Here is a 26,058-nt window from a genome sequence, read left to right as displayed (position 1 = left end):
AGCGTGCTGAGGTATTTGCAGAGAGGCCTCCAACAGAGAAGCGGCCGCTTAAAACCTTTTAGAATATGTTGTCTGGCCTTTTCAATTATTTATTACTCTAACACACCAGTAGGACCAGTGCCAGGAAATCAGTCCATTAACACAAGGCACGCTTTGGAAAATGGTTGGCAGCAGCATATCTGTATGCTGAAATTGATGCAGGTGGAGGCTCTCTCTACTACAATGAGCGTGCGATGTCGGCCTAATGAGGCCCAAAAGAGTCGCTTGTAGCCCCCCCCTCTATCTCCCTGAGTCAAGGGGTGAACTCACTCGGATCTGGCGCCAGGCACTCGCACTTGTAGGCCGTGACGTAGTCAGGCTTGAAGTCGGTGTTGATGGGGTAATATTTGAATGAGCCCACCATCTTCTTGATGGCGTCGGAGATGAAGATGAAGGAGATGAGGCTAGAGAAGCCCTCCTCGGTGAAGCGCGTCATGTATTTGATGATGTAACTGGCATCCGTGGCCACGAGGATGAAACACTGCAAGCAGGAATGCATGCCGATCCACAGACGCAGCTCCATGTAATCTATGTTGTTGTTCCTTTGGAAGGGAGAGGTTAGAGAAGCGCGGAGAATGCGCTGATGAATAGAATGCATGCATACTATTCATCAACAAAATCACACAAAATATGGTGTACGTCTGCGCATACAGTATATAATCTGTATTGACAAAGTGCACGCACAACTATCAAATATACACTTCAACATTGACTTCACATTAGCCTGAATTCTAGAATAGTTATTTACTAGTATTAGTAGCCAAGCAGAGAACATACATGTACATTGTTGCTCTGCTGAAAGAGAGAGTAGTTTTTGAGATGGGCAAAAATGAATTCCAGAAAGTCTTATATCAAAAACACTTTCTGTAATAGAACCAAAGGATCATGAAAGACTAAACTATACAAATTACAATGAGTAAATAATGAAATACATGCATACGAATAGCATCTCGGGCTAGTGAAATCTGGCTACCAATTAGAGAGTGCTAGCAGTTCCCAAAAACCATATATATATATGTGTATATGTGTGTGTGTGTGTGTGTGTGTATATATGTACACACACACACACACACACATATATATATGTAGATATATACATTTTTCAATGTAACTCATTAAAATAATAATGCGGTGTGAGAAACATGTTCAGTTGGTTTCTCCATATGCCAATAATGCTCCACAGTGCTCCCAGTCAAGGATCAGTAATCTCTAATGATGCTCACTTGCTGAATTCAAACAAGAGCTTTTCAAAGATGAGGATGGGTCCGGTGGAGCTGAGGATGATGAGGGGCTGCCCGCTGAAGAGACAGAAGACGGAGCCAGCCAAGGCTGTACCGAGGAAACTCTCCATCACTCCCTGTTAGAGTGGGTGGGGATGGGTGGCAGAGAAAGAGTTTTACTAAATTCACACACAAAGTTGGGAAAAGAAAATGCAGCAGGGAACAGCACGGGTAGTAGCGACAGAAACCTGTCGTGTTGTGTTATTATGTGGATGAAGTCATATGAAGCTTCGTGTAAGAGGAGAGGAACAACGTGTGTGCGTTGGCGAGGTCTGAGGAGGAAGGAGTGGCTGCAGAGTTTCAGTGCGTTAGACATGAGACAAGAGGTCATGATGTTGTTTTTCAGCCTGACAGGGAGGGAGGGGCGTGCATGACCGGCAAAGCACTTATCTGAAATGATTCCTGTGCGGAGCCTGCGTATGTTTGTGTGTGTTTGTGAGCTGCGGTAAGGGTACTGACGCATAAAACAGAGAAAGGCAGAGTGATCTGACATAAAATCAAGGAACTAAAATACTGTAACATGACATTGATGATTCTGTAGCATGGGTGTTTTATGTCTAAGCAGTAAAATGTAATTAATGATGGTATCTTGAAGTTGTCCTCACACACTGACATGAAGGAGACCGACATGCTGAAGTAGACTATCTGATCCCGGATAAACCAAATTAAATAGAGGAAATAATGTCACCTGTATGACAAACTAGCTGTGTACAGCTCAAAACCTACAATTTATCATACTTAACTTGATAAATATGACACACAAATTGCACTTGGGCTTCCTGGAACGACACCCGTTTATTTTAATCTAGTGTTGCTACTTGTCTGTGTTTATATTTTGTTCACTATAACAGACTTTCCAGTCGTAGACTCATCAATGGGCCATGCACTCCCATATCATATTGTAAAATGAATAGTAGAATTGCATTGCCAGTCTTTGCTGCAAGGGGGGGGGGGGGGGGGGGTGCTGGTCCTGAGCCCAGCACTCTGTGCTGTGTTACCTGGTAGTTGTCAGTAGCGTCTCCCAGGAGGCCGCCAAAGGTGATGGCGTTGGTGATGCAACCCAAGTAGATGAAGAGCACAGCGGAGATGGACTGAATGTGGAAGCCCTCATAGATGTCACTCGGCAGCCACGGCAATTTCCGCTTTATGTCAAGGTACAGGCCCCCACAGAAGCTATTGCACAGCGACACACACAGGGGTTACGAGTCTTCACACACTCCACTTCTCAATGTGACAGAAATGACTCGGTCTCAAGCAGGAGATTAAACAGTATTTCAGCCTGTCATTTCCCTTGAGTGGATGGGATATTAACACAGTGATTTGAAGTGATATCTAGACATGTGCTGTAGGAAGGAGAGGGCAGTGATTGTCATTTTCAGATCTACTTTCTATGAAAAGAAATAAAACTTCATTCATCTCCCTGAAGAAGGTCACTTATAGTGGAGTTGACTGTTTCTTTTTTGTTCCCTGCCAAGGAGCACAGTCGCTATACTTGAACGTCTGGACACTCTCTCACATTTTGCTTTTCTATTTTCTATATCTGCAAAAACCTATTTCTGTATTGTGATTAAAACTCACACTTCTGAGACAGATTTTATTGCTTACTGTACAAACCAAACTTTTGGAAAACATCACTGCTTTAGACCAAGATAAAATAATATTTTCAGTATTGTCTTGAGGTGTGCTTTCTGCTCTAAAACAAATTAAGAGATGGGACATTTTATTTGCTTGCATCCTCTGTTATGGGCTCAGCAGAATCTGGCTGCCCAACACTGCCCATTTAACAGGAGATTAATCTTTGTATCTGCAGCTAAAGTGCTCATTAGGGAGCGTCTCCATCTTTTGGGGAATTCAGTGTGCACCTACATTACTTGGCTAATGTGCCAAGTTTTGATTAATTTATATTCACATTTTCTCTCTGCTGGCATTTGCTCCACACCCCTGAGCGATTTGCCATGTGGCCTGGACAACCTACCGCCCAGTGAACGCCAGCTCCTCTCCAAGCTCATGCTGAACTGGCATCTCCTCGTCCTCGGCCAGACCTCCTCCTCCTGCAGCTGTACCATTCATCTGCCCCAGCTCGTTTAAAGAAAACACAGACTTCCTACAAAAAAACAAAACAAACAAACATGCAAACGCCACTGATGTGAGCACATTGGAACCACGTTATTTCATTCATTACTTTTTATTGAAGGCCTACACCATGGTGCTACTCGACGACATGAAGGCATGATTGAACCCTGCGTTAAGCTTCAACCTCTTTCTTTCATTTAGGGAACAGCTTATTTAGCTTGAAGCCATGTCTTTACCAAAACAAGCTGGGGAAGATTTACAATTGTAGAAGGCGTGTTGCTCATTGTGCCACAACAGCTTTTTCAGCGTCATGAGCATTACTGAGGTGGTTGGTGAAACTCCAACCTTTTGTCAGCCGAGGTGACTTTCTTGGGCGGTTCAATACGGATTTTGGGATCCCATTCTCCAGGTGGAAGCACAATCACTTCATCTAGAAACTCATCTATGCCTGCGATGAGGTCCTCCCGATCTCTGGCCTTGTAGGCGACATCACTGAAGAGCTGGGAGGAGGATAGAGAGATAAAGGGAAGGGATTTCACTTTTTCACTTGGCTTATACTCTGGTGATATTGATCAGTGTGTACTGCTCTAATACCTGGAATTTGGCCATCCTCTTTGATGGCCTCTGGAGTCTCACTGAGCATAAATTGCGGAAGCTAAATCGATATCTAACCCTAGTGGGTTTACATTCAAAAACACCTGCCAGTCAGTAACTAATCATTCACTAGAAACACAATGAGTCAAGTGCACAGAGGGCTTATATAGAGAACAAAGCAACATTCAAATTGACAATGACTTGTGTAAAGATCCAATTTTCATTTTATAAATGGTCCCTGTAAGTTACTCTAAACCAAAAATCAAACATAACCTAAAAACCAATGTGATCCTTTCAAACTAAAAGCAGCAGGTATCTGTAGCCTCTGGTGTATACAGAGAGTTGTACGTGGTGCCTATATTAATTCTGTCTCTCCTACTACATCCAGACTGGATTTTGCTCTGAAGAGAAGTCACTGAATGCATGAATGTATTTCCACTATGCTGCCAAGTTGTGCTTCTTGTGACTGTGTACAAACTGTAGCCCAGTTTATGTGAAATCATTTAGAAATGTAACTTAAATTAAGCTACTCTATAAGCCACCAAATTTAAAATAATACAGTTTTCTAAAAATAATGATAATAATAATAATTTTGTCATTGAGCAGAGTAGGAAACAGGAAGAGAAGAGTCTGTGAGGATTTACCTAAGATACATAAACGTAAACATTAACATGCCTTCATATACACAATGACAATGCTAACTTGCTTGAAGCTGGTTTAGTATTTGTTTTTATGCAAGTTAATCTTTGCAGATTATTAGGTTGGTTTAGGCTATACTGGTGGCAGTATCATTATTTTTGTAGATATTTGTCTGTTCATCAAAGTAGAGTTTGGATCTGATGCTGATATGAAAGCGAAGAAACAAGGGAAGCAATCGCAATGATATCAAAATGAATCCAGGGGCAGGAAATGTATACGCAGCATGTCATGGCAAAACATTTGACAGTTGCAGAGATCAAATCCACTATGGACAACCTTCTGGTGACACTAGAGGATATACAGATATAAAAATAATAAGAGCCATAAGGATTAAACTTCTTTAAATGTAAAATGTAGCATCTGCCTAGCTGGCGAGTTCATCCACAGAGCAATGGCCCCATTGTGGCTCAATAATAATGGTTAAGTTATATGACTTGCAAAATGTTTTCCAATAAATAATATAATGCTGGTAAATTAAAACCAAAATGTAAAATTTAAGTTTGAATAACTGAATTAGTTACAAAGTGTTTTGCAGCTGAGGAGCCCAAGCGACAAAAGCTGAGTCATCTTGAAAAATGAAGAGAGATTTTTGAACCATTATAAATGTCCTTCCTGAGGATCTTGGGTAGAAGTCAAACTCACAGGGCATTAGTTAATCTAAATCGTAGGCAGGCACCTTAAGAACAAACAGTAAAATCTTAAAACTACAAAATTGAAAATCCAAATATTTATTAAGTAGAACATCATATGTCATAATAAATCACTTAATATCCATCGTATGATGTTTTAAATTGTCATGTTTAAGCATGATTTGATGCATGCGGAGAACACGAGGGGACCCAAAATACACCCCTGTGGGACCTCACAAAAGAGAGGCATGCAAGACAGTTCCAAAGATTACTGAGAAAAACTTATACATTAACCAATCCGGAACCATTTGAGTTGACAAAATCTTCTGAATGGTTTATCAATGCATTATGAGCCAAAGGTTGAGCTGAGTTTAAGATGAATGCAACATACTAGGTCATCGTTGGTGACCTTGACCAGAAGTAGTCTCAAAAAAAAAAAAAAAAAACTCTTGGTGATACTTAAACAGATTGAGGAAGGGGCAGCTTGTAAAGGATAGTGGCATGTTTAATACAGAAAGGCAAAATACCAGTCAAGAGAGAGGAGTTGATGAAATTTTTGAGGATAAAAATAGATTTAAGTTGTGCATTATATTATGAAATGTTCTACATTGTAGCTCGCACCTACACCTATTTAGGGTTAGGTGTTGTATTACTGTGAAGATTAACCACTAATAAAATGCCAGATTATAAATCAACAACATGGTAACAACAAGCCTGAAGTTACCCAAGGTTCTCTTTAAACAAGGCACTATTATTAATTTACTTCATTTACTGCTTGCATGTGCTTTGTGCTTGGGGATATAGGAATCAATAACAACTAAGACTACATTCAGGAGAGAGAATCATGCCAATATCATTAGCAAACCATGGGTGACTCATTATCTCAGTGGAAACCCTGGTCCTAAATGATGCACATCAATCAGGACGACTTCCAGGCATAATTGTGACACACTACTGGATATCCAAGACAACTGGGAAGCTATGTCACACAGCTATACGTGTTCCAGTTTCAGCTACACATTGTGTAGAGATGGATTCCTGTTTTGCCCTGAAACAAAGTGAGCATGTGCAATATAGAAGCATTTTTAACACACAATTGTAGACACTTACATCATCCACCATTAGGGTCGCTATGGCTCGGCCGATCTCATTATAAGACTTGGCCTTTCCCTGGGGTCCCAAGAGAATAAACAGGAACCTGTACAATAGTGAAACAGATACGAGACATGCATGAGTGGCACATTTCTGTTGCAGAGACAGGTTAAGGAGGTGTGAGGTGCTGCATATCATTCTACCTGGTGGGAACGGGGACCTCTGTCAGACCCCCTAGTGTCGTAGCTTGGGCCAGACGGACAAAAGCTACAAAGGGTTTGTTGAGGAAATCTACTTCTCCCACTAAGACGTTGGATGCCTCTGCGTCTCTGGGGATCTTCTTCATGAATTTGTTTTTAAGCTAAAGAAGACGGAGGGAAAAGGAGACAACAGGATTTGCATTTTTAGGCAAGAAGGGTTTCCCTGTAATTTGAACGACTGCAATAAAAACAAAAAAAAATATTAAATTTGTCAACTTAGGCTCTCGAGATTTATTCCTTATATTTTTTTTGACATTTTATGGAAAACAAAATCATATTAACTGACAGCCCTGCATGTGTTTATTCCATTAGTTTTTGCTGCTGCTGTGACTGCCTCTCCCTACAGGGATTATTAACGATTCGTCCTCTCATCATTTGTCACTAACAGGATCTCTAAACCTGGCAGATTAGTCTTGGAGGGCATCCTCAAATCAGAAGACGTTTGCAAGATAAATACCCGATGCTGTTCCAAACAAACATAAAACCTCAAGGAACGGCATGCAAACAAAACTCGACTGCCAAAGCTGTGAGTGAATGAGGGACGGCGAGCCAGCCTGACCTGTTCGATTGCATGTAAAGGTGTGGCAGGAAATTGGACAGTAGCACAATAGCACTCAATAATGGAGAGCCTCGTCAATAACCCATAGCCCGAATCTGTGGCTGCATGTGAGGGCAAAGCACGCGGACTGGACAGTGAGATCTATGCTTTTCTCCCAGTGCCAGCTCAATATTGACAATGACAATGCACCACACACAAGCACAAATACACACAGTAACAAACTATCACTTGTTCATTGTTGCATGTGACCCACTGTAGGTCTGCAAATACAATGTGAACATCCAGCCAGAACCACTCATAACTGGGGCACTTGGAACTGGACATCCAGTACTCGTCCTCACGGCTGCACTAACAAATAAGGTTCACATCACACACCCTCAAACAAATTCTCATTCATTTATTTTTATACATCAGTCCTTCCAGTAAATGACACGTAATCCTGACCTGTCTGTTTCAAAGCCCAGGAGCCTAATACACGCAACAACAGCACGCCCTCAGAGCGGTCCAAGCATATATCACTGGATTTAAGCCACGCTATTGCATTGGCTCCATTAATGTTCCTGAGTTATGTGTTTGCACACGTCCTCTAGCACGTGCTGTCACCTTCGCGAGCAGCCACAACGAATGATTGACAACACTCATGACAGAGGCTCTCACCACTCTGGAGAGACATCAATTCAACACAACGCAGCGCCTTACCAAGATGTGAGATAGGTAATCTCTCTAATAATGGAAAGCAACAATGTGGAAAATGAGTCCACACTCCAGAGATTGTTGACATGCACATAAACAGTTTGTTCATCAGAGTTATGAAATCAAAGCACTTATCTTAAAATATACATACTTTTAATTAAAATAAATAAATAAATAAAAATGAATAAAAAGATGAAAAGGAACTACTGGGTTGTGAAGTCTACATGAAGACTCACCTGGTCTGTGCTGGGCGTATCTGCTATATCGTTCATACTCCTGCTCTGAGCATGACCTGGAAGGTAAAACAATTACATTACAAATTACAACACCTTGTGACCTTTTCAGTTCTGACACTTGCTGTCTAAATAGTACATTCATTGACAATTGTATCAGGGACAGTTGCATGGTCTTCCCTAAACACAGTGTTTTGTTTTTTTTTCATCAGTTTGTGAAACTGTCCTTTTAAATTCTATTTTAGGGTCATAGATAGTAGTGGAGTCCCACTGGACTCACCTGGCATTTTTCTCAGAAGATGAGTCTGGTAACTCACCATTTGGATTTTATTTTAGGAAAATAAATACCTTTACAAAATTAAGGATTAATACTTCCAGGTAGAAACTCGAATATTGATCAAAATGGCAAAAAAAATAAAACTGATCCCTCAAATGCAAGTTGGTTTTCTGATCCTTTTTGGGGATGGGAAATCACAGAAATTATCAGACACAACAGTTTTATTACATTGAATGGTTGAGATGGAAATCTTGCCCTGATGAATGCTTTTTCCATGTTTTTTTTTTTTTAAATTGTAATTTTGAACAAAAGAAAAGTATTGTTTTGAATTTTGTAGACTTTAACAGCCACAGTTATTGGATAATCTTGTTTTTATATTCAATGTCTGAACCACAGAACTATTAAATAGCGATGCAGGAGTCACTGCCTGGCAAAGGTGCTGGGCGTTAATTGGAGTTAAGATGATTTTAGTGTAGTGTTTAGTTTTATAAATGAATGACTTGTGAAAATATTTCAAGATTTAAGGATATAGTATGTAGTGTTTAGAAGATCGGTAACTACCTTAAAAAAAAACCTAAACCCTGATACTTACGCAGACGACCATAGTTGGCAGACTGCTGTTTCATTCTGAGGTCCTCCGTGGATCGGTTAAAATTGGGAACTGGCCCGACACCTGGCCCTGGACCCGGTCCACCTCGGGGACCTACATTCCGATCTGAAAAGAGGACGGGAGCAGAAACAGACACAAACAGCAACGGAGTGGTTAGAGCCGATGTTTTATGATTTACTGAGCAGTCTGTGGCCTGCACTGATGAGATCTGGAAATGCTACCGTGGTAATTAACTCATCAAACATTAATACATCCCCTGTGGAGGATGTGAGCCTTGTTGACTGCAGGACGGGACTCATTCATTTAGTGTGTTAAATATATGCATAGTGAATTTCTCAGAGGCAACAAATTATACATGGGACAAGAACTGATAAAGGAAAGAAATTGCTACATGTCAGGGACGCACTGTGTAATTTCATGTGATGGCATGTTACCATACATGCTGTCCAACAATGCCTGTAATATTATGAATCATGTAAATAATTTAAAGCAAAGGAAAATAACATAGCAGACAATGATGATAATTATTTTGTCAGAGCTCTATTATCTATCATCCCAGATAGAATAATGGTGTTGCCCTGCATTATTCAGATAACGCTATATTAAAATTCAGGCAGGAAAACTCACTGGTGGAGGAGCTGGATTTGCCCATGTCTGCTAGCGAGCGGTGGATCGGCTTCTTGGTCTGGTGCCGGTGTTTCCTCAGCAGGACAAAACTGATCTTCTCTCTGAGGTCAGGAGTTATCATGCCTTCCTCTATCTGTCTCTCAATGATGTCATCTGGAATAACACACATTTACATTTTTACTTCACAAAAGTTGACATCTTGACCCTCTCCAGCTGAAAGTGTGTCCACATTGTTACATAATAGTGTTATACATTAAAATCTTTGTTGTATGTTTAAAGATATAAAGCTGTATAATATTTGCTATATTAAGTTATACTATCAGACTAAAATGCCAAATGTGCACCCAATACATTCAGTAATGAGCAGTTCAGAGATATTCAACACGTCCATCTACATTTAAACAAACTAACAGCAAAACCGATGAGGGCTATCAGAAGAACAGAGGCCTCCTTTCCTGGTTATCATGTAAGGCAGACTCCTTTTAGACATTTGTGAGAAAAACTGCCAGAAACACGTTTTTCTTACAGTGGCCTTTGCCCATCAAACTGTAATCAGTCTTTAAATCAGTGCTAGTGAGTGTTCCAGGTGTAATAAAGTTACCCTGCAGCACTCTCGATATATGTACATAACAATTATTGGATGGAAATGGTTTCACAGTGACCTTGACCTCTCACTTTTGATCATAATCCTTGAGTCAAAGTGCAAATTTTATAAAATATGTATATATTTCAAGGCATGAGAGAGATATTGCTTTCATAAAAATAAGAAATATGAATGTGCAATCTGAAAACAAACGCCTGTAGTCTTGGATGTGAATGACATTCAAGGTGTAAAACCAGCCATAAATGGAGCTTTGGTTACCAGCTGTTGCTTAACCTTTCTGAAAACTGGGAAACACTGTCATTGCAGTCATTGATTCGTTTGCAGATTATTGTTTTATTGAATTATTGACGAAATACTAACGCAACTTTGGTTTTCACGTTTTGTGTGTGGTACGGGGAAGGTAATGCATGTCAATATGTAACAACAGTGACTGGTTGTTTCGTATAGGTGCACTCTTAATATAGTAAAATTAATAAATTATACTTTTATAAGACAGTAGCTACAGTGTCTTATGGGCTAACTTATTAGCTAATATCTTATCTCATCTTCTACTACTACTTCATCCTCACTAGGTTAGCGGGGGTTGCTGGAGTCTATCCCAGCTGCATCTGTCGAGAGGCAGATTACACCCTGGACAAATCGCCAGCCTATCGCAGGGCTAAAACATAGCCAAACAACAACACTCACACCTATTTAGAGTCACCAATCAGCCTAACGAGCATGTCTTTGGAGGTGGGAGGAAACCGGAGTACCCGGACAAAACACACGCGGTTATTAGCTAATATCACTAGCTAAATAATTTGCTCATTCGTCTTGTGTTTACCTTGATCCTGTGTAAACGCCATAATAATGGCGCCCTCTTGTGGAGTATATAGTCCCAGTTCGCCAAGCTGTGACGTGTTTGTGGATGTTCTCAGAAATGACGGAAGTGAATGCTAATGGTAAGTAATATATTGCAATTTATTAGCTTATTCATTTCTTTGGAGTTTTATACGTTATGAGTAAAATACTGATATTCCCAATGACCTAATCTTTTCTTTGAGAGTTTGAGTTTAGCTGACCATTAGCTTGCTAACTGCTAGCTTTTATGGCCTGTAGCCTAGCAACGGTCTTCTCACACGTTGCGGTCAACGACGCCAAACTTTTTATATACACAACGTCCCATGCCGTAACCACGAGTTTATGAATATGCAGCTTATGTTCATGCTAGCTCATATGCAACAAGTTAGATTATAAGGTAGCAGTAAGAGTTGTGTCACAAAAATCTATAGAAGAGTATAGGGAGACAAGGGCCTTGACTCTGGATGCATATGTGCACTCATGCATGTGTGCCACTTGCCAGCTAGTGTTGGGTCACATCATGGAGAACTGATGAATCCTGTTTAAAATGGACTGAGCTGTTCTTTCATTCAATCATTATGTCCCCCATCTTTGACTGGGCTCCTCTACTGAGACACCCCTACTTACCTGAGCTCCCAGCTCTTCAGAGATCTATGCATAGACCCTCGTGACTCTTATTTCTGAATGAGGTGACATGAGAAGTACAGGATCCTTCACTCCACCAATAAAGATCAACAAACTTGATTCCAGGGAGGGCTGGTGATCGCACTGAAATAATCAACTATTTAACCTTAAGACTATAAGTCCAAACACCTCTTTAAAATTTTGTACTGTGAGAGCACTTCTTTTGCTTGTTTGTCCTCAGGAAGTAGCACATGCTCCAGAGTCACAGCTGCAGATAATAAACTTTATTTAACCTGTCACCACTCATTTTATCATATTAAAATTTGGGGTTGTGTTGGATGGTGAACCTTTGCTTAATTAAGATGTCTCAACAAAGAAACAAGTAATACATTTTTTTTTTTTTATCTCACCAACTATTTGAGGCAGTGAGTAACCATCCAGATCCAACAGCACCGTTCCTGTCTGGAGACACGTCCTGAGCTCAAAAAGACTGTGCAGGGACAGCGTGGACACGTGGGGTTTACTCCACCGCTCCCCTCCTTCCTCCACCTTCTCTTCGAACTTCACCCACCTGAAGGAAGCAAATCACACAGGGGAAAGACTGCTCAATACAAAGTAAGTCAAGGGTTTTGGTGGTGTTGTTACTCCACGAGCTTACTAATTATCAGATTGGTGAGGTCCATTACATCTTCTTTTTAAGATATGTTGTATGTTTTTCTTATCCCAGACATGAGATCTTATTTCTGAATATAAGAAAAACACAATACATATCTTAGTAATTATAATTTTCCATTATGATCTGAAGTTCAATGGGTGTAGTCAAGGTTTTTTGAGTTGTCTTTGGTCCTTCGAATTGCTTCTGAAGCATCTCCTCTGAAAGCATCAAATTTGAGCTATACTGTACAACAAATTGAGGATCTGAATACATCTGGGAAGAGTTATCATGCATGTGGAAGATTTTACTTCATTTCATACCTCATACCTTTCAAACATCAAAGTTTTTCACTGAAAATGTTCTGACTTTTCAAACATGAAAAAGCACAAGTCGAACTAATGGCTTTAACACTGGATCCAATGCATGTAATTCTTTCCTCCCAGCCAACCCAATTCTAGGAAATGTGATACACCTGTATTTAATGAGTCAGAATGTCAGCCGTAAAAGAGTTCTGTGCCTAATAATAATCCGCGCTGACAGGCTCTCGTTGAGTCGCGTCATTATCTGAAGAATAGGCTGGACAGTTTGAAAGTGCGTGTGTTTGACTAGGTTGAACAAGTTATCCAGTGGATATATTCAAGACTTCTGTCTCGAATGAAAGTGAAAGCAAAATGATGTAATTCCAGAGCAATTTCATTTTTGAGCGGTGAAAACGTGACTGCCTGAATTTGTGTGCAAGAGTATGTGTGTGTGATTTTGAGAGCGGTCGTCTACCTGGCGGACTCCTTCCACTCCAGCTCATCCCCTTCCCGCTGTAGAGTGTCCATCTCAGTGAAGAGCGTCGGTGTGGGCATGTCATCATCTTCATTCAGGATGTAACGTAACCGCTCCGCCGCCGGTGACACTTGATGGAATCAAAGCGAGAAATGAAATGTTTTTGACACATTTTAAAAGCTTTGTTAGATTTTTAACAGTCTCTGAGGTCCTGACGTTTGTAGGATTAATCTAAAATACAATTGTAATTGCTTGGCTTTTCTGTGACAAAATGTCTGCCTCTTGAGCTGTAGGAAAAATGACCTTTCACGCTAATACAGGGCATCGTTTCTGAGGGTAGATGGTTAGTTTTTGATAACACTTACTTTGATAACTACAAACCTCAATTTACAGTTTACAGTCAACAATATTTACCTAAATGTGGGTCCAAAAAAACCAACAGGATTATGCAGAACAGAGGAGCAACAATTTGCCATTTTATAGTAAAGGGAAAATACATAGCAGCTTACTTTAAACTACATACAGTGCCACTCCCTCAGTACACAACTGCCTCAGTTATTTCAGGTATTTCAGGTATTTTAGCAGTATCTGATGCAGAAACTGTTCTGCTGCACACTGTACCGATTCTTTGTATTTCCCCTGGTGCACCAGCAGTATTGATTGCAGTATTGAAGCCTATATCCAGATCACAGCACTACCTGATTACTGTTGTTCAATCAGCTTACTGTACTTAAAATCCATTTCATAGCTATGCTGTTTGCATGGATATCGAACTGGACGCCATGTTCATGAATGATGTTTCGGGGTAATAGGCTGTGAACTGACCATAGGGCTGCTAACGTATAGACTGCACATGGGACGAGTCCTTTAGTCCACAAGTCATCAATAACATTGACGCCCGTTATTGACAGTTACTTACAATACATTTTGCTTACATGTGAAAATGTGAAATATGCCGTGCTAAAGGAAACATTTTATCAACAAAATCTGATAATTGACGTAGAGTTGTGTAGAGCTGTAGCTCTGATTTCCTTCCAACCCTATGAAGGCCCATTAGCCACTTAGTTGTGTACCTTCCCATCACTGGGTGCCATTTTCTCTTGTAGTTGTCTTGTACGTAATTGTTCCTATTGTCAGGGAGAAATACCACAAGGAACTAATATCGAAGCTTGTGTATTACAAAAGGCTATATTGAGTGTATGTATGGTGTCCTGGCAGGACTTTGTTCCCTTGCCACCTGATTGCACCATTTTGATTTATCAAAGTAGTGGCATTCTTCCAGGCTACTCATTACTCCAACATGACACTGGAGCTACACAGTCTCGGGCTGTGTTCCAGGCCTCTGCTGTTTATTGTTAAAACTTATTGAAAGGCTGCACAATTAGACCAAAAGCATGATGAAAAGGTTTACCCACCCCCGTCTTTTTCTTTTGTCATCTTCTGAAAGAGTGCGTAAGATCAGACTTTCAGTCCCCAGGAACATATCACTAGCGTGTACCCTACATTTGCCATAATGCAACAAGTGCCATGTGTTTTGTTCTGCACCTTATCCTTGCCTGGGGTTTTATGTTAAGCTCTGTTTCCTAAAGCCCAAGTTTAAATTATGTAGAATACACAACAATGGGGAATTTCGCTAATTTGTCAAAGGTGCCCCAGAAACACAGAAAACATTAGCTGTTTTCATGGACTAATCAGGATGATTATACTGCCTTTGAGCCCCATTATACTACTACTATTACTACGATGATATGGATACTTAAAAAATCTCATGAGCTTCAGTGCAGTATTAATATTTAGTCTCACCAAAGCATCCTGATAGAGGCTGGTGACTGGCTGATCAGAGCAACAGGACATAGTTTAAAACAGTTTCTCATGATGTTTAACTCCGTCCCCTCTCGCTGCTGTCTTACCCGTGCGGTTGATGTCTTGGAGACTTTGCTCAGTTGAATCCATGAGTCCTTCCTCAATGTCTATGTCTCTGTAGCGGTCATGCTCGTGGTGCCTCTGGTGGCTGTAGCGTCTGTCCCTGTCCATGTCACTGGCCTCTCGACTGGAACGTCTTCGCCTGCGCTTGCGTCGATATCCTCGAGGCACCGGGACACCAATATAGATGGACTGATGGTCTGTGGACATTTATGCACATTTTCTTGATGGTTAGGTGAATATGCACTACAGATGTCATGCTGTACACAATTGCTCTCATTTAAATGTGGAGCTGAAAGTACAGAAAATGAACTACCTTAAGAACAAGCTTCAATACGCTCAGAATTCCCTGATGACATTTTTAATCAATCCCTCAAACTCAGAGAGGGATTTTCATGGATGTTACAGCACTTTAACAAAGTTTGAATAAATTGTGTTCCACATATCATGTCTGCTCATTAACAACGGCAGCCTTCTGTGCTGGTACGGCGATGTGTGAAAGCAAATCAAGTCTACACAAAACCTCTCGGTCCCACAGCTTTGCTTCTTTAATCCCTGTTTGTGCACACAAAATCCAGCAGATGTGAGTTTGATCATATGCTTGCAATTAAAGTGCTCTAAAACTAATTGCACACAACTCCGAGAGGAATAACGACACAACAGGGAGGTGCAGACCAATATTGGTTTGGAAAAAGAACAGAGCCTGCTGACCTGCTGTTTAGTGTGAAGGCACACCAGCGTGCATATTCTCCCCAATGCCACAGAATATACACAAACATTGGTATGGCAGTCTTTACCGTTCATTTGCAAGCCAATTAACAACAGCCACCCACACAAATTCCCAGACGGATAAGAAACAAAGTGACAAAACAAATTATAAATGAGTGTGATTAATCAACATTCTCATGGTAATATCTATACCAACTTCATTTCCTGTTGCTGTTAGCAAGGCCAAACTTTAATAAATCAGATATGAATGACACACATGTGCGCACACTCTTACCCTCCTCCTCCTCGTAGCGAAGATGAGAGACACCCATGCCTCGGTCTCCATGATCCATCCTGGCAAAGAAAAAGAAAAAGAGTTCTAGTCATGATTAAACGGCTCTCTGTGGAGATAAACTGTTTGTGTTGTGTCATTGCTATTTATGTATTTATGCAGCACAATGACGCACGGTGTAATGTGCACACAGCAATGTGGGCTGTTACCCATGCTGCGTCTTATCATTTAAAATTGTACATTTAGTAGTGCTGTCATTTCTGTACATTCCCATGTGCATGCATGTGTGAGGCATTGTTCCATATTTGAGACAGGAGCCTCCAGCGTTAGCGGCACCACCAGCAGCAGCTGCTCTTGTTCACTGACCTGCATGTTGGGTTGCAGCTCTGATCAATGGGAAAAATAATTAAAAGGACGGTCAAGTCGAAACGTGTATAATTAAAACAAACGTGAGGCTAACTTACAGCACGTGGCATGGATTGACGTACTGAATGCCACCAGCAAAGTTTAAGGCCACCATGATCCTGCTGGTGGGGAGTTTAGAGGGCATGTGTGGTTCACATTTCCTGGTATTATTTTAAGTTCTGTGGCTGCAGTCTACATCCAGTCGAAAATCTGATTTTGACTATATGCCCATGAGAAGTTATTCCAAGATGATATTTTTTCAGCGTGAAAAAAACATACAAACGTGTCTATGAATTGTTAGACTTTGACCCAACGTATATGTATTAAATTCATTTTTTAAGGTCAGCTGATATTATGTCGGATCAAAAAAAAAAAAAATACGGTCAAGTTTGGAGTGGTAGCCTAAAATATTTAAAACAACATCAATCAATATATTTTTAGCCGCGGGCAAAACTCAGACTAACAGATACTGACACATCCTGCTTCTAAGTCCATTATTCAGTGTTACATTTGTCTGTTTTGGCAGTTTTCATCTAACTTTTTCTGTACATCTGCTGCTGCTGCTACAGAAAGCAGTCCAGTGAGAGAAGAGAGGCTGAACTAAGCATGCTAGCACAACTCCAGGCTGTTTCATAGTTGACATTTTGTGTTGTCTCTGCAGGAAAAGCACAGGTGTAATTAATATTAATGATGCCTCAGTTCCATTAAATTAAGCCTGTGCTGCTTATCAGTCACTCTTAAGTGTTCCTGCTTCCTTTTCAAGTTATGCTACTTGTTTGTTGCAGAATGCCGGTGTTATTAATGTAAGTAATTATATGTGTGCTTACATTGCTTGTCCAAATGTCTTCGTTAAATGTCACCATTATTTAAGTATGCTTAGTTTCGGACACTAAGTAATAATAGTTGTATTTAAATTGCAAAGTGGCTCAGACAGCATTGTAGAGAAAAACACACAATTAATGCAAACTGAGAGAAATAAAATCAAACTGAAAAGAAATAAAAGTACAACACTCTGAAGTCAGACAAATAATAAGTATGCAACATAATTATATATGGACAAATTTAAAGCTGTACCCATCAGTATTTTATCATAACAAAGTGAGATGTCAGAGAATAGAAGAATGTAATATGAAGGTGTCGTTAAATCATGATGAACTCACGCAGAAAAATCACCTGTGGTTTTGTTCATTATGTCTTTTTTGAACCCACAACTTTACAGGCTCGGTTCTGTGTAATTTCTTTAAAGTATCGCCAGGTGCCCGAAGCAGCTGTGATCACAAAAACTAACACAGTAATTAACTATCTTCTTATCAGGAACTGGAGGAGACTAAAATGGAGCTAAAAATGTAGGAACTTTTAAATTAGTATTCGTCAATATTAGTTTATAAGCTTCCAGTCTCAAAGAGTCATGACATGGTCAACCTCAGCCTGTCGCTGAACTAGAATAACCTTGGAGCACCCAAACATGTGCCACTACAGAACAAATATCCACTTGAAATGAACATCTTGTTCTGAAATAAAATGGATTTTGGATTCAAGACTAAACCCTAATGATTAAAAATTCTGTCCAGAATGTCTTGTGTACCAGTTTCCACTGCTGCTTCTTTGCTTCTTTTGTTATATATAAACAAGGACTTCATCCTATTATTTCCAAGCATGTGTATTTCATACATCCTGTGTACCGAAGCTTTGTTTCTTACGACTTGACTCTTTGTGGATAATACCTCATTTTGGCATGATGCTCTTGGAATGCATCCACCCCAGAGGGATGAGAGTTGTAAAGTGGCTGGTGGAGGGTGGATTTAGCCCAGCTCACAGCCCGCATGAGCTGCTGCTCTGAATGTTTGTACCGCTGGCTTCCTGCCTCTGTAATTAGTGCTGTCACATCAGTGTCCTTCACACCCAGTGGGCAGCAGGAGCGTGAGGTGCGGGCGGCCCCCCTCACGAGCCGATCGATGGGCTCGCCCTGCCTCCAAAAACCCCGCGCCGCATGACAGAGACATAACGCACACTTGTGCACAGACATGCGCGAGGGATAGTGGGCTCATGTGCCATCATGCAAATGTCCACAAGTCTCTGTAGGAAAAATATGGACACGGTGCCCAGAAAGAGGTCATTCTGTCGAGTTAGCCTTTAGCGCTGAAAACGTGCTGCCATAGAAATTTCAACCTCATTTCAAAACCATCAAATAAACTGTTTCATCTAGTTGAAAGGAGCATCCAATTCAGCATCGTCTTCTAATGCACAGGGCTGGAATAAAGTCACCGCTGCCATACATAACACACGCAGCTCTCAAAGTTGGAAGTGTTGTGCAAATAATTAAAACTTTAGTTCCTGATCCACGTGTAGATATTGAACTGTGTGTGTGCATGTTTGTGAGGATAAAGTGAGAGGAGGTGAGTGTTATTAGGAAAAGCAAGGGTCATTAGAGCTTCACTTAAGTCAAAGAAACTACTCTACATCTTATCAGCCTCTGAGAGCGTTGTTCAAAGCCTGGTTAAGAAACTTCATCTTGCCTGTAGAAGAGGATGGTCTGATAGGAAAACATTTTAGTGAAACTGTAGTAAAAAAAGGAGGGAAACCCCAAAACAAAGCCTTACACTTGACCCACATATTTTCAATTAAAAGCTATAATAGCCTCAAACACTAAGTGGGTATCTATGCAGCATGTTGCTGTTACTGAAGATGTAAGAGTTTTAGTTTCAGAGAGGCCCCAGGCCATCCAAGTTTCCACATCACCGACTGTTTTACTTTAATTTACATGCTGGCCTCAAGCCAATGAAAGAGAAACACCAAAAAACAAAATGCCATCTCTGAATTCACAGTCTGGTCAATCAAATGTTTGGAGCTTAAACAGAGGGAAGTGAAGTTGATGGTGCAAAGAGAAGAAGGCGAAAGCAAACGGTCATATCAAGCAGTGAGAGACGGGAATGAGACGTCTTACCTGGATCAGTTGTCAGCTGGAATGAAAGACAGGAGAAAAGGCCTTCGCTGATTGTAGGGTTGCATCAATGAAAACATACCAGTGGATCTCCAACAAACTACTGAATGCTACAAACTCAGCAAAGAGGAAAGCTCATTTCTATTTGTCACTCTCTGTCTCTCTCTCTCTCTCTCTCTCTGTCTGTCTCTGTGTCATGAGTGGGTCAATAATGTGCGAAGTTGAACTCAGTGGAGGCAGGAAGTTGTTTCAGAATATGGTTAACACCAGCCACCGATAGGAAATCTCTCAGCATACTGTACCAGCGGGTCAATATGAATAGTATTGTGGAAAAAGTGATGAAGATAGGTCGTAAGAGGATGGCGCTCATGAATGCTAATGCTGAGAGCGAAAACGGATTTAGAGGTGGAGACAGACGTCGTTACACATCTTATGATTTTTTAAAAATTAAATGAGACAAAAACATCTGCAAAAGCTTTTGTTGACATTACTGAACTGTAACGTTTTACTGAATGCGGAAACACCTACAGTTTAATGTGTGCATGTTTTTTGCCAGCTGGTAATCTTTGGAATAGTCACTGCCCATTTATGCCAGGCATGATGTACACCAATCAAGCATAACATTAAGACCACATTCCTAATGTACATAGGTCTCCCTTGTGCCTCCAAATCAGAGAATGGACATGGGTCTTTTGAGCGTGTCCTGTGTCTGGAAATAGGATGTTGTTAGTTGTGGCTCTGGGTCCTGTGGGAGAGGAGGGGCCTCTGTGGATCATCCCACAGATACGTGATCAGTTTGGGATCTAGTGAATTTGGACTTGAGACATGATTATATGAACCAAATGACAATCCAATCAGTCCAATAATTGGCAAGACATTACATTCAAAGCCAATTGTGGCACAGACAACAGTAAGTAGATTACACTGTTACAAACAATGATGTGTGGGTGCCACAGTGGGGCAGTTAGGGATGGCCACATTCACCAGGCTCCATCATTCAGGAAACATTAATGTCTGTACCAAATTTCACGGCTTTGATCTGTTGGTCCATCTGGGTCAAGGTGGTGGACAGACAGACTGACATTGTTCTCCCTAGAGCCTGGCTATTTGGTTCTATTTCCGTCTGCACCACGTCCACGCTCATCTTTCTCTCCCCTTATTTCTAGGCTGACAGCACAGTCACAATTATACATGCTGTGTTATAATTTTATTCAATAAAAAAGAATTTCCAGAGGATTTAAAATAGCTGTAGCCCTCTCCTGGGAGCCACAGTGTCTGATGGGTACTGTTCATAACAATCACAATAGCTATGGAATATAAATAAGGAAAATAACCCAGTTCCTGTATCCGGTGAACATGGATAACCTTATTTCTCAAACCATCCCAGATAATCTCAGGTTAACCAGTAGACTTAATTCTTGTTTTTATTTTCACATCCCAACGTTTTAGCACATAAAACCAAATCTACCTGCATGACTACATACCGCAGGGCGTGAATATCCTGTAGCTGTTGTAAGAGTATGATATTGATATGTTGATGTTTCTCATCACTGAGCACTCTGAACTTGATGTCCTATATTTAATCTTGCAAACTCATCACAGCTGACCTGAAAGGTTCTCCAAAGCAAGGCACGCAGAAAATAATGCTGTTCTTATAAATCAACAACAAATTCATGTTATTCAACCTATGCTTTTTGTTCCTTTAAAATCCTTCTACAGGAAGGAACTGGAACAACTCCCAACATTTTATAGCTCTTGGTTAATATATGTTAAATAAGATAGGAAATATGTAGATTATCTCATTGTGGAAATGAGCTTTCTAGCTCCAATGCTAAATGATTTCTCCAGGGAAGATTTAACTGTCTCTCCTAACTCATCCCCACAGTATCCTTAATGACTGTTAAATGGGAAGCCATTCATCAACCCTGAAATTGCAGGAATGCATATGAGAAAAGATCCCCTCCTTCCCTTTCTATTAAGCATACAGTAGTGGATATATTGTTTTTGCTTATTCTGCACTTGCGGTAGGCTCTGCTTTGCTGGCATGTGTATGAGAATATTTGTTAATGCTTTAGAAGATAAACAGTCAAAGCAAAGGATACATAAACAGTCATATGTCAGCTGCTTGTTCTTTCTCTCTAATACAACTCATAGTGAATGAGGGGTTCCTTGTTGTGACTTGAGAGGTTGTTAATCTTCCAGGTCATGGCATATCCAAAAATAAAAAACAAAAAAACTAAATCAAAGAAAAGTGAACTTGTTGAGTTTTCTTCAAGATATGTTACCTCTCATCCAAATGCCTTCTTCAGTTCAAAATGACAGATGGGGAGTTTTGTGAATTTCAAGTGTTCACCGCCTACAAATGTTCCTATAAAAACCTAAACCTTCCACCAATCATTTAGAACTGAAGAATGCGCTTTGATGAGGAATGAAACATCTTCAAGAAAACTCAATTAGTCAACCATTCTTTTAGCTTCATTTGTATGTGACAGTGCAAAAAATTGGTTTGGCTGAGGGATCGTCCTGGTGGCACTCCGTGTTGAAAGATTGACAGTCACTGACAGTGAGTCGTCACAAGTAGTCAGAGAGCGTCACGGAGGCGTCACTGTGAGCCATTAGAAGCCACTGAGTAGTCAATCTGTGCCAGTGCCACTAGGAGGATCCTTGTGTCAGAATGTCGACCCATCTATCCACCTCAACATCCTCCTTATGTGGATTTCTTTAACAACCACATAAGATAAAAGATTAGATAAGAAAAAAAACAATATAAAAGTATAGTGTAATATATTAAAGGTATAAAAAGTATTACTACAGTCTCTGTACCAAGTAAATAACAACTACAACTTGGTGCAAAAGTTACCAGATGAGTAGAGTTAAGTGAAAGAAACCACTAGAGGACGTATTTCCTTAGTGTGACATGTGGTTTTGGAACCTGTGCTTCAGCGGTTAATGTGCACAGGGTCACTTGACAATAAAATGTAACTGTGGCTCATAAACAAACTGCTTGTGCAAACAACCTATGAGTCATTTTTTATGGAGGAAAATCTCTATAAAAGCCTATGTAGCTATTCAAGTCCATCTACGAGATCTGTCATAAAATAATAAAAAGCTTTTTGTTGTTTGTTTCGAGTAAATCCTAAAATAGAGATTAGCCATGCTGATAGCTTTAGACATGTTTATGTGGTCATCTTATACTCAAAGCAATAAGTCACAATCTTCAAGTTGTGTTGTCAAATGCTTCCGAGAGAAAAATATATGGACAGACAAAATGTAGATGGGGCACAGTCAAGGAAAATGGCCACACTTGAAAAGTAAATTGCTAGTCTTCATCACAAAATAAGTGATAAAACCTGTCGAGGAAGATGGATGATTTTCAACAGAGTGAGTAAGCCAGGACCACTTAAAGCTTACACAATGATGAATGACAGCAACTTTCTTTGTTCCTAAAACTCTCGACTCTTAACAATGGATCAATGATAATACCCCCTCCTCTCCTCATATTGTACAAGTTCAGTGAGCGTATAGAAGACTACAGATAAGCTATTAAATGTCGTCTGTTAAAACCTAATGGAGCGGGACTGCCGATAGAAAGATGTGCCGTTCGTAAAGAGCACCAGATCTTTAAAAAAAAAAAGACGTAGGAGAATGAAACACGGGACGCATATGATGAGATTCCACCCTGTTATCATCCAGCAGAAAGAATCTGTCGCCCTGAGAAGCTTATGGTATCAAATCTGTCCCTTTACCCCGCAGTGTATGGAGCGTTCAGTGTGAAATTGACTGCAGATTGGTTGGTCAAGCTTCCTCTGTAACTGAAGCCAGATATGTGGGTAATTGAATCAAGGGTTCACACAGGCATGGACACTTGCCTGTCGTCGGGTTAAGGGTTAGAGTGACAGTTACCATCCAGGCATGTCACAAACTTACACCAATTGATTTTGTGTCGCTCTCCCCTGTGCTTCCAAATAGTTGTGACTCATCAGAGAATGGACATGGGTCTTCTGAGGGTGTCCTGTGGTGTCTGGTAACAGGATGTTGTTAGTGGGTCCTATGAGTTTAGGGGAGGGGTGTGGATCATCCCACAGATACTTGATCAGTTTGGGATCTGGGAAATTTGTACCTAAACCATTTCTGTGTCCGTGCCTGTGTCAGGCATCAAGGAGAGTCATTGCTATGTGGTGGGGGTGCCTGGTCTGGTCTAGGTGAGTGGTACATGTCTAAGTAAAATCCACATGAATATCAGGTCCAAAAATTTCCCATCAGAACATTAATTTGTCACAACATCGTCAGTGTCATCCTGTCAGTGGTCTTAATGTTGTGGCTGAAAGGTCTATATTGGTGACATTAATATTTTCTCTACAAAAGAAAATAGCAGCCACACATACTTGTGGGGAAGGTTATCTAACAAAAACCCTAATGTCAAATTTGTAGGCCTTTGATTTACATTTGTTCCCTCAGTCTGACCTCTAGTAGCCGGTAAGAGGCACTGCAGTATAGAGGAAGTAACTAAGTACATTTACTCCACTTCATTTATGACCACACTGCATTGAGGACCGTAGCCCTAACCCTCAGTTTGCAGAGTGTCCACCAAACCAGGCTTTTATGCCATGTCATGCTTCTACTGCAGCACATCTAACACTTTCTTTTTACCGCACACATTTAACCATAATCTGCAGGTTGAGCATTGACATAGTTGTGTTTCATTGTTGTAGATTAAACTACTCATCAGAGTGCTAATAATACTTATGTGATATTACTTAAGTAGGATTTAACATTACTGTACTGGTACTTTTAATTACTAAAGGATCTATTGACTTCTTCTTGTGTACTTGTGATGTGATATTATGAAACCACTTATTTTTATTTAAAGTTATTAACAATATTTCAGTTATCTGAGGTTCCCACATTAATGCTGAACACTTGTCTGCTGTAAACATTCCTCCTATGAGCCACAACCCAGGATATAAGTTCATCAGCGCTCTGGAAGGTTTAGCTTGTTATACTGTGCACGAGCAAAATATGATAATGAACTGCTAAGGATACGTTTTTAATAGTCAGCAGCAGTTCGCTCCAACACAGCCAAGCACAATGTTAAAGTACTGCTTAGATTTCTAAAAACAAACCTACAAGAAAGGACTGGCTGAGTTTTCTTGAACATATTTCACCCTTCAATCATGTGGCTTTTTCAGTCTTAAGTGGCGAGTTCAGGTTTTATGGGGTATATTTGTGGGTGGTGCACAATTGAAAAGTACAAAAGAAAAACAGAGAAGGAGACAAACAAAGAAAAGGCTGCCATACTGGCTGGAGTGTTTTCATTAAACGATGCATCCCTGTACACTTCAAGCCAAGCAACACTCGTTCACCCAGAAGACATGACAACCTAGGAAAATGACAGAACACTTTATGCAGTTCAGTGCAGTGCCAAATGCACATACCTGCAATTTGGGGAAAGAAAACAACCACTTCAACTCGGGAGAGTCAGCTCTGTATATAGAGATGGACAAAGCCAGTGTCATCCAGTGAATTCTGAACATAGGTCAGGACCTACAACTTCACATACATCTGAAGAACAAAGGGACAACAACTTCCACATTCGCCAGAGAAGTCAGATTGTTTAAAGGAGGAGTACAGGAAGTCATCTACGTCAAACTGTAAAAGCCCCTCTCTGAACAGGGGATGGGGACTGAAACATTATCGATCACCCACAGCCTGCACATCTGTCTCCATTAAGTTTTTACCCAATTCACACATTGAGTCACATTAATTATCATTAGAGTACCACAAATTGTGAGAAAGGAAAAACAAGCCACCATCCAGGTTAATCTGAACAGCATCCTGAGTATTGGGCCATTAACAGACTCTACTAATGAGAGTTTCAAGTTTGCACCACCCACAAATATTAGAACATCAGCCATTTACAACTTGGATGAAAAAGTCCAGTTACTTTTGTTTTGAGAGTTATTTAGATGAACTATGACTTGGATCACTGAGAATCCATAAAGACATATTGGTTAGGTGTTTACTGCATTAATATGAACATTTAAATACAATATAATAGCACTAACACTCCTGAGTAAGTACGTACTCCTGCTTCCAACATGATTGGATTTTGTTGATATTACTTGGCGTATGTGCCATTAAGTCAAATTGTTTTTAGAAAGTTTGCTTAAACCTGCAATAACACAGTTTGTGGGGACAGAAGAGAGAAGATGTGAATGTGATTCTTATTTATTTGTACATGTCCAGAAGTTGCAGAGCAACATTAGCATTCACTTGGAGTCTTCTTTTTGTCCACTTGCAAAACAAAAGCTCAGTCTTCACTGACTTGGCCTCCACATAGGACAAAACTCAGAGACCCCCTTTCACTTCATCGTTACTTTTATACATCACTATTCGACAAATTCAATTATCATGCACAGAAATGTTTTGTGCTGTGAACTTTTCTTCACCTTGTCTAATACATTTAAAGCACACTTTCAACTTAACAGCACTAATACTGGGAATGATGGTGGATGGCGAATGATGTAACCTAAAACTAAATTATATAATTTGTACTTCTCCAGCTGCCTCCAGAACACGGTGTATGTTGTTGACAACGTGTGCTGCAGCGGCCGTTCGGTCAGCAAT

At 40.4% G+C, this 26,058-nt stretch overlaps 1 protein-coding gene and 1 long non-coding RNA gene across 3 annotated transcripts in view; one reads left to right on the top strand and one right to left on the bottom strand.

Moving 5' to 3' along the window:
• slc4a5a (solute carrier family 4 member 5a) overlaps positions 1-19,576 on the bottom strand; it is a 28,409-nt gene extending 8,833 nt beyond the window's left edge. The window contains exons 1-15 of the mRNA XM_047592575.1: positions 19,435-19,576; positions 16,089-16,147; positions 15,073-15,285; positions 13,163-13,292; positions 12,144-12,304; positions 9,666-9,818; positions 9,021-9,143; positions 8,155-8,210; positions 6,610-6,767; positions 6,425-6,512; positions 3,738-3,892; positions 3,295-3,423; positions 2,318-2,492; positions 1,263-1,396; positions 310-581 (exon numbers count right to left, since the gene is read on the bottom strand). Coding sequence (XP_047448531.1) covers positions 310-581; positions 1,263-1,396; positions 2,318-2,492; positions 3,295-3,423; positions 3,738-3,892; positions 6,425-6,512; positions 6,610-6,767; positions 8,155-8,210; positions 9,021-9,143; positions 9,666-9,818; positions 12,144-12,304; positions 13,163-13,292; positions 15,073-15,285; positions 16,089-16,146 — 2,005 coding nt within the window. The 5' untranslated portion in view covers position 16,147; positions 19,435-19,576. The remainder of the gene's footprint in view (positions 1-309; positions 582-1,262; positions 1,397-2,317; positions 2,493-3,294; positions 3,424-3,737; positions 3,893-6,424; positions 6,513-6,609; positions 6,768-8,154; positions 8,211-9,020; positions 9,144-9,665; positions 9,819-12,143; positions 12,305-13,162; positions 13,293-15,072; positions 15,286-16,088; positions 16,148-19,434) is intronic.
• LOC125012576 lies at positions 10,819-15,270 on the top strand. 2 transcript variants are annotated; one of them, XR_007113300.1, is made up of 3 exons: positions 10,819-11,210; positions 12,160-12,348; positions 15,147-15,270. It is a non-coding gene; the product is annotated as an uncharacterized LOC125012576 (long non-coding RNA). The 2 variants fall into 2 exon arrangements; XR_007113301.1 differs by having other exon boundaries at positions 12,156-12,348.
• Positions 19,577-26,058: the final 6,482 nt, after the last annotated feature.

The sequence above is a fragment of the Mugil cephalus genome, chromosome 8 (assembly GCF_022458985.1).
Source record: "Mugil cephalus isolate CIBA_MC_2020 chromosome 8, CIBA_Mcephalus_1.1, whole genome shotgun sequence".
Classification (NCBI taxonomy): domain Eukaryota; kingdom Metazoa; phylum Chordata; class Actinopteri; order Mugiliformes; family Mugilidae; genus Mugil; species Mugil cephalus.
This window is presented reverse-complemented; position numbering and strand designations above follow the sequence as displayed.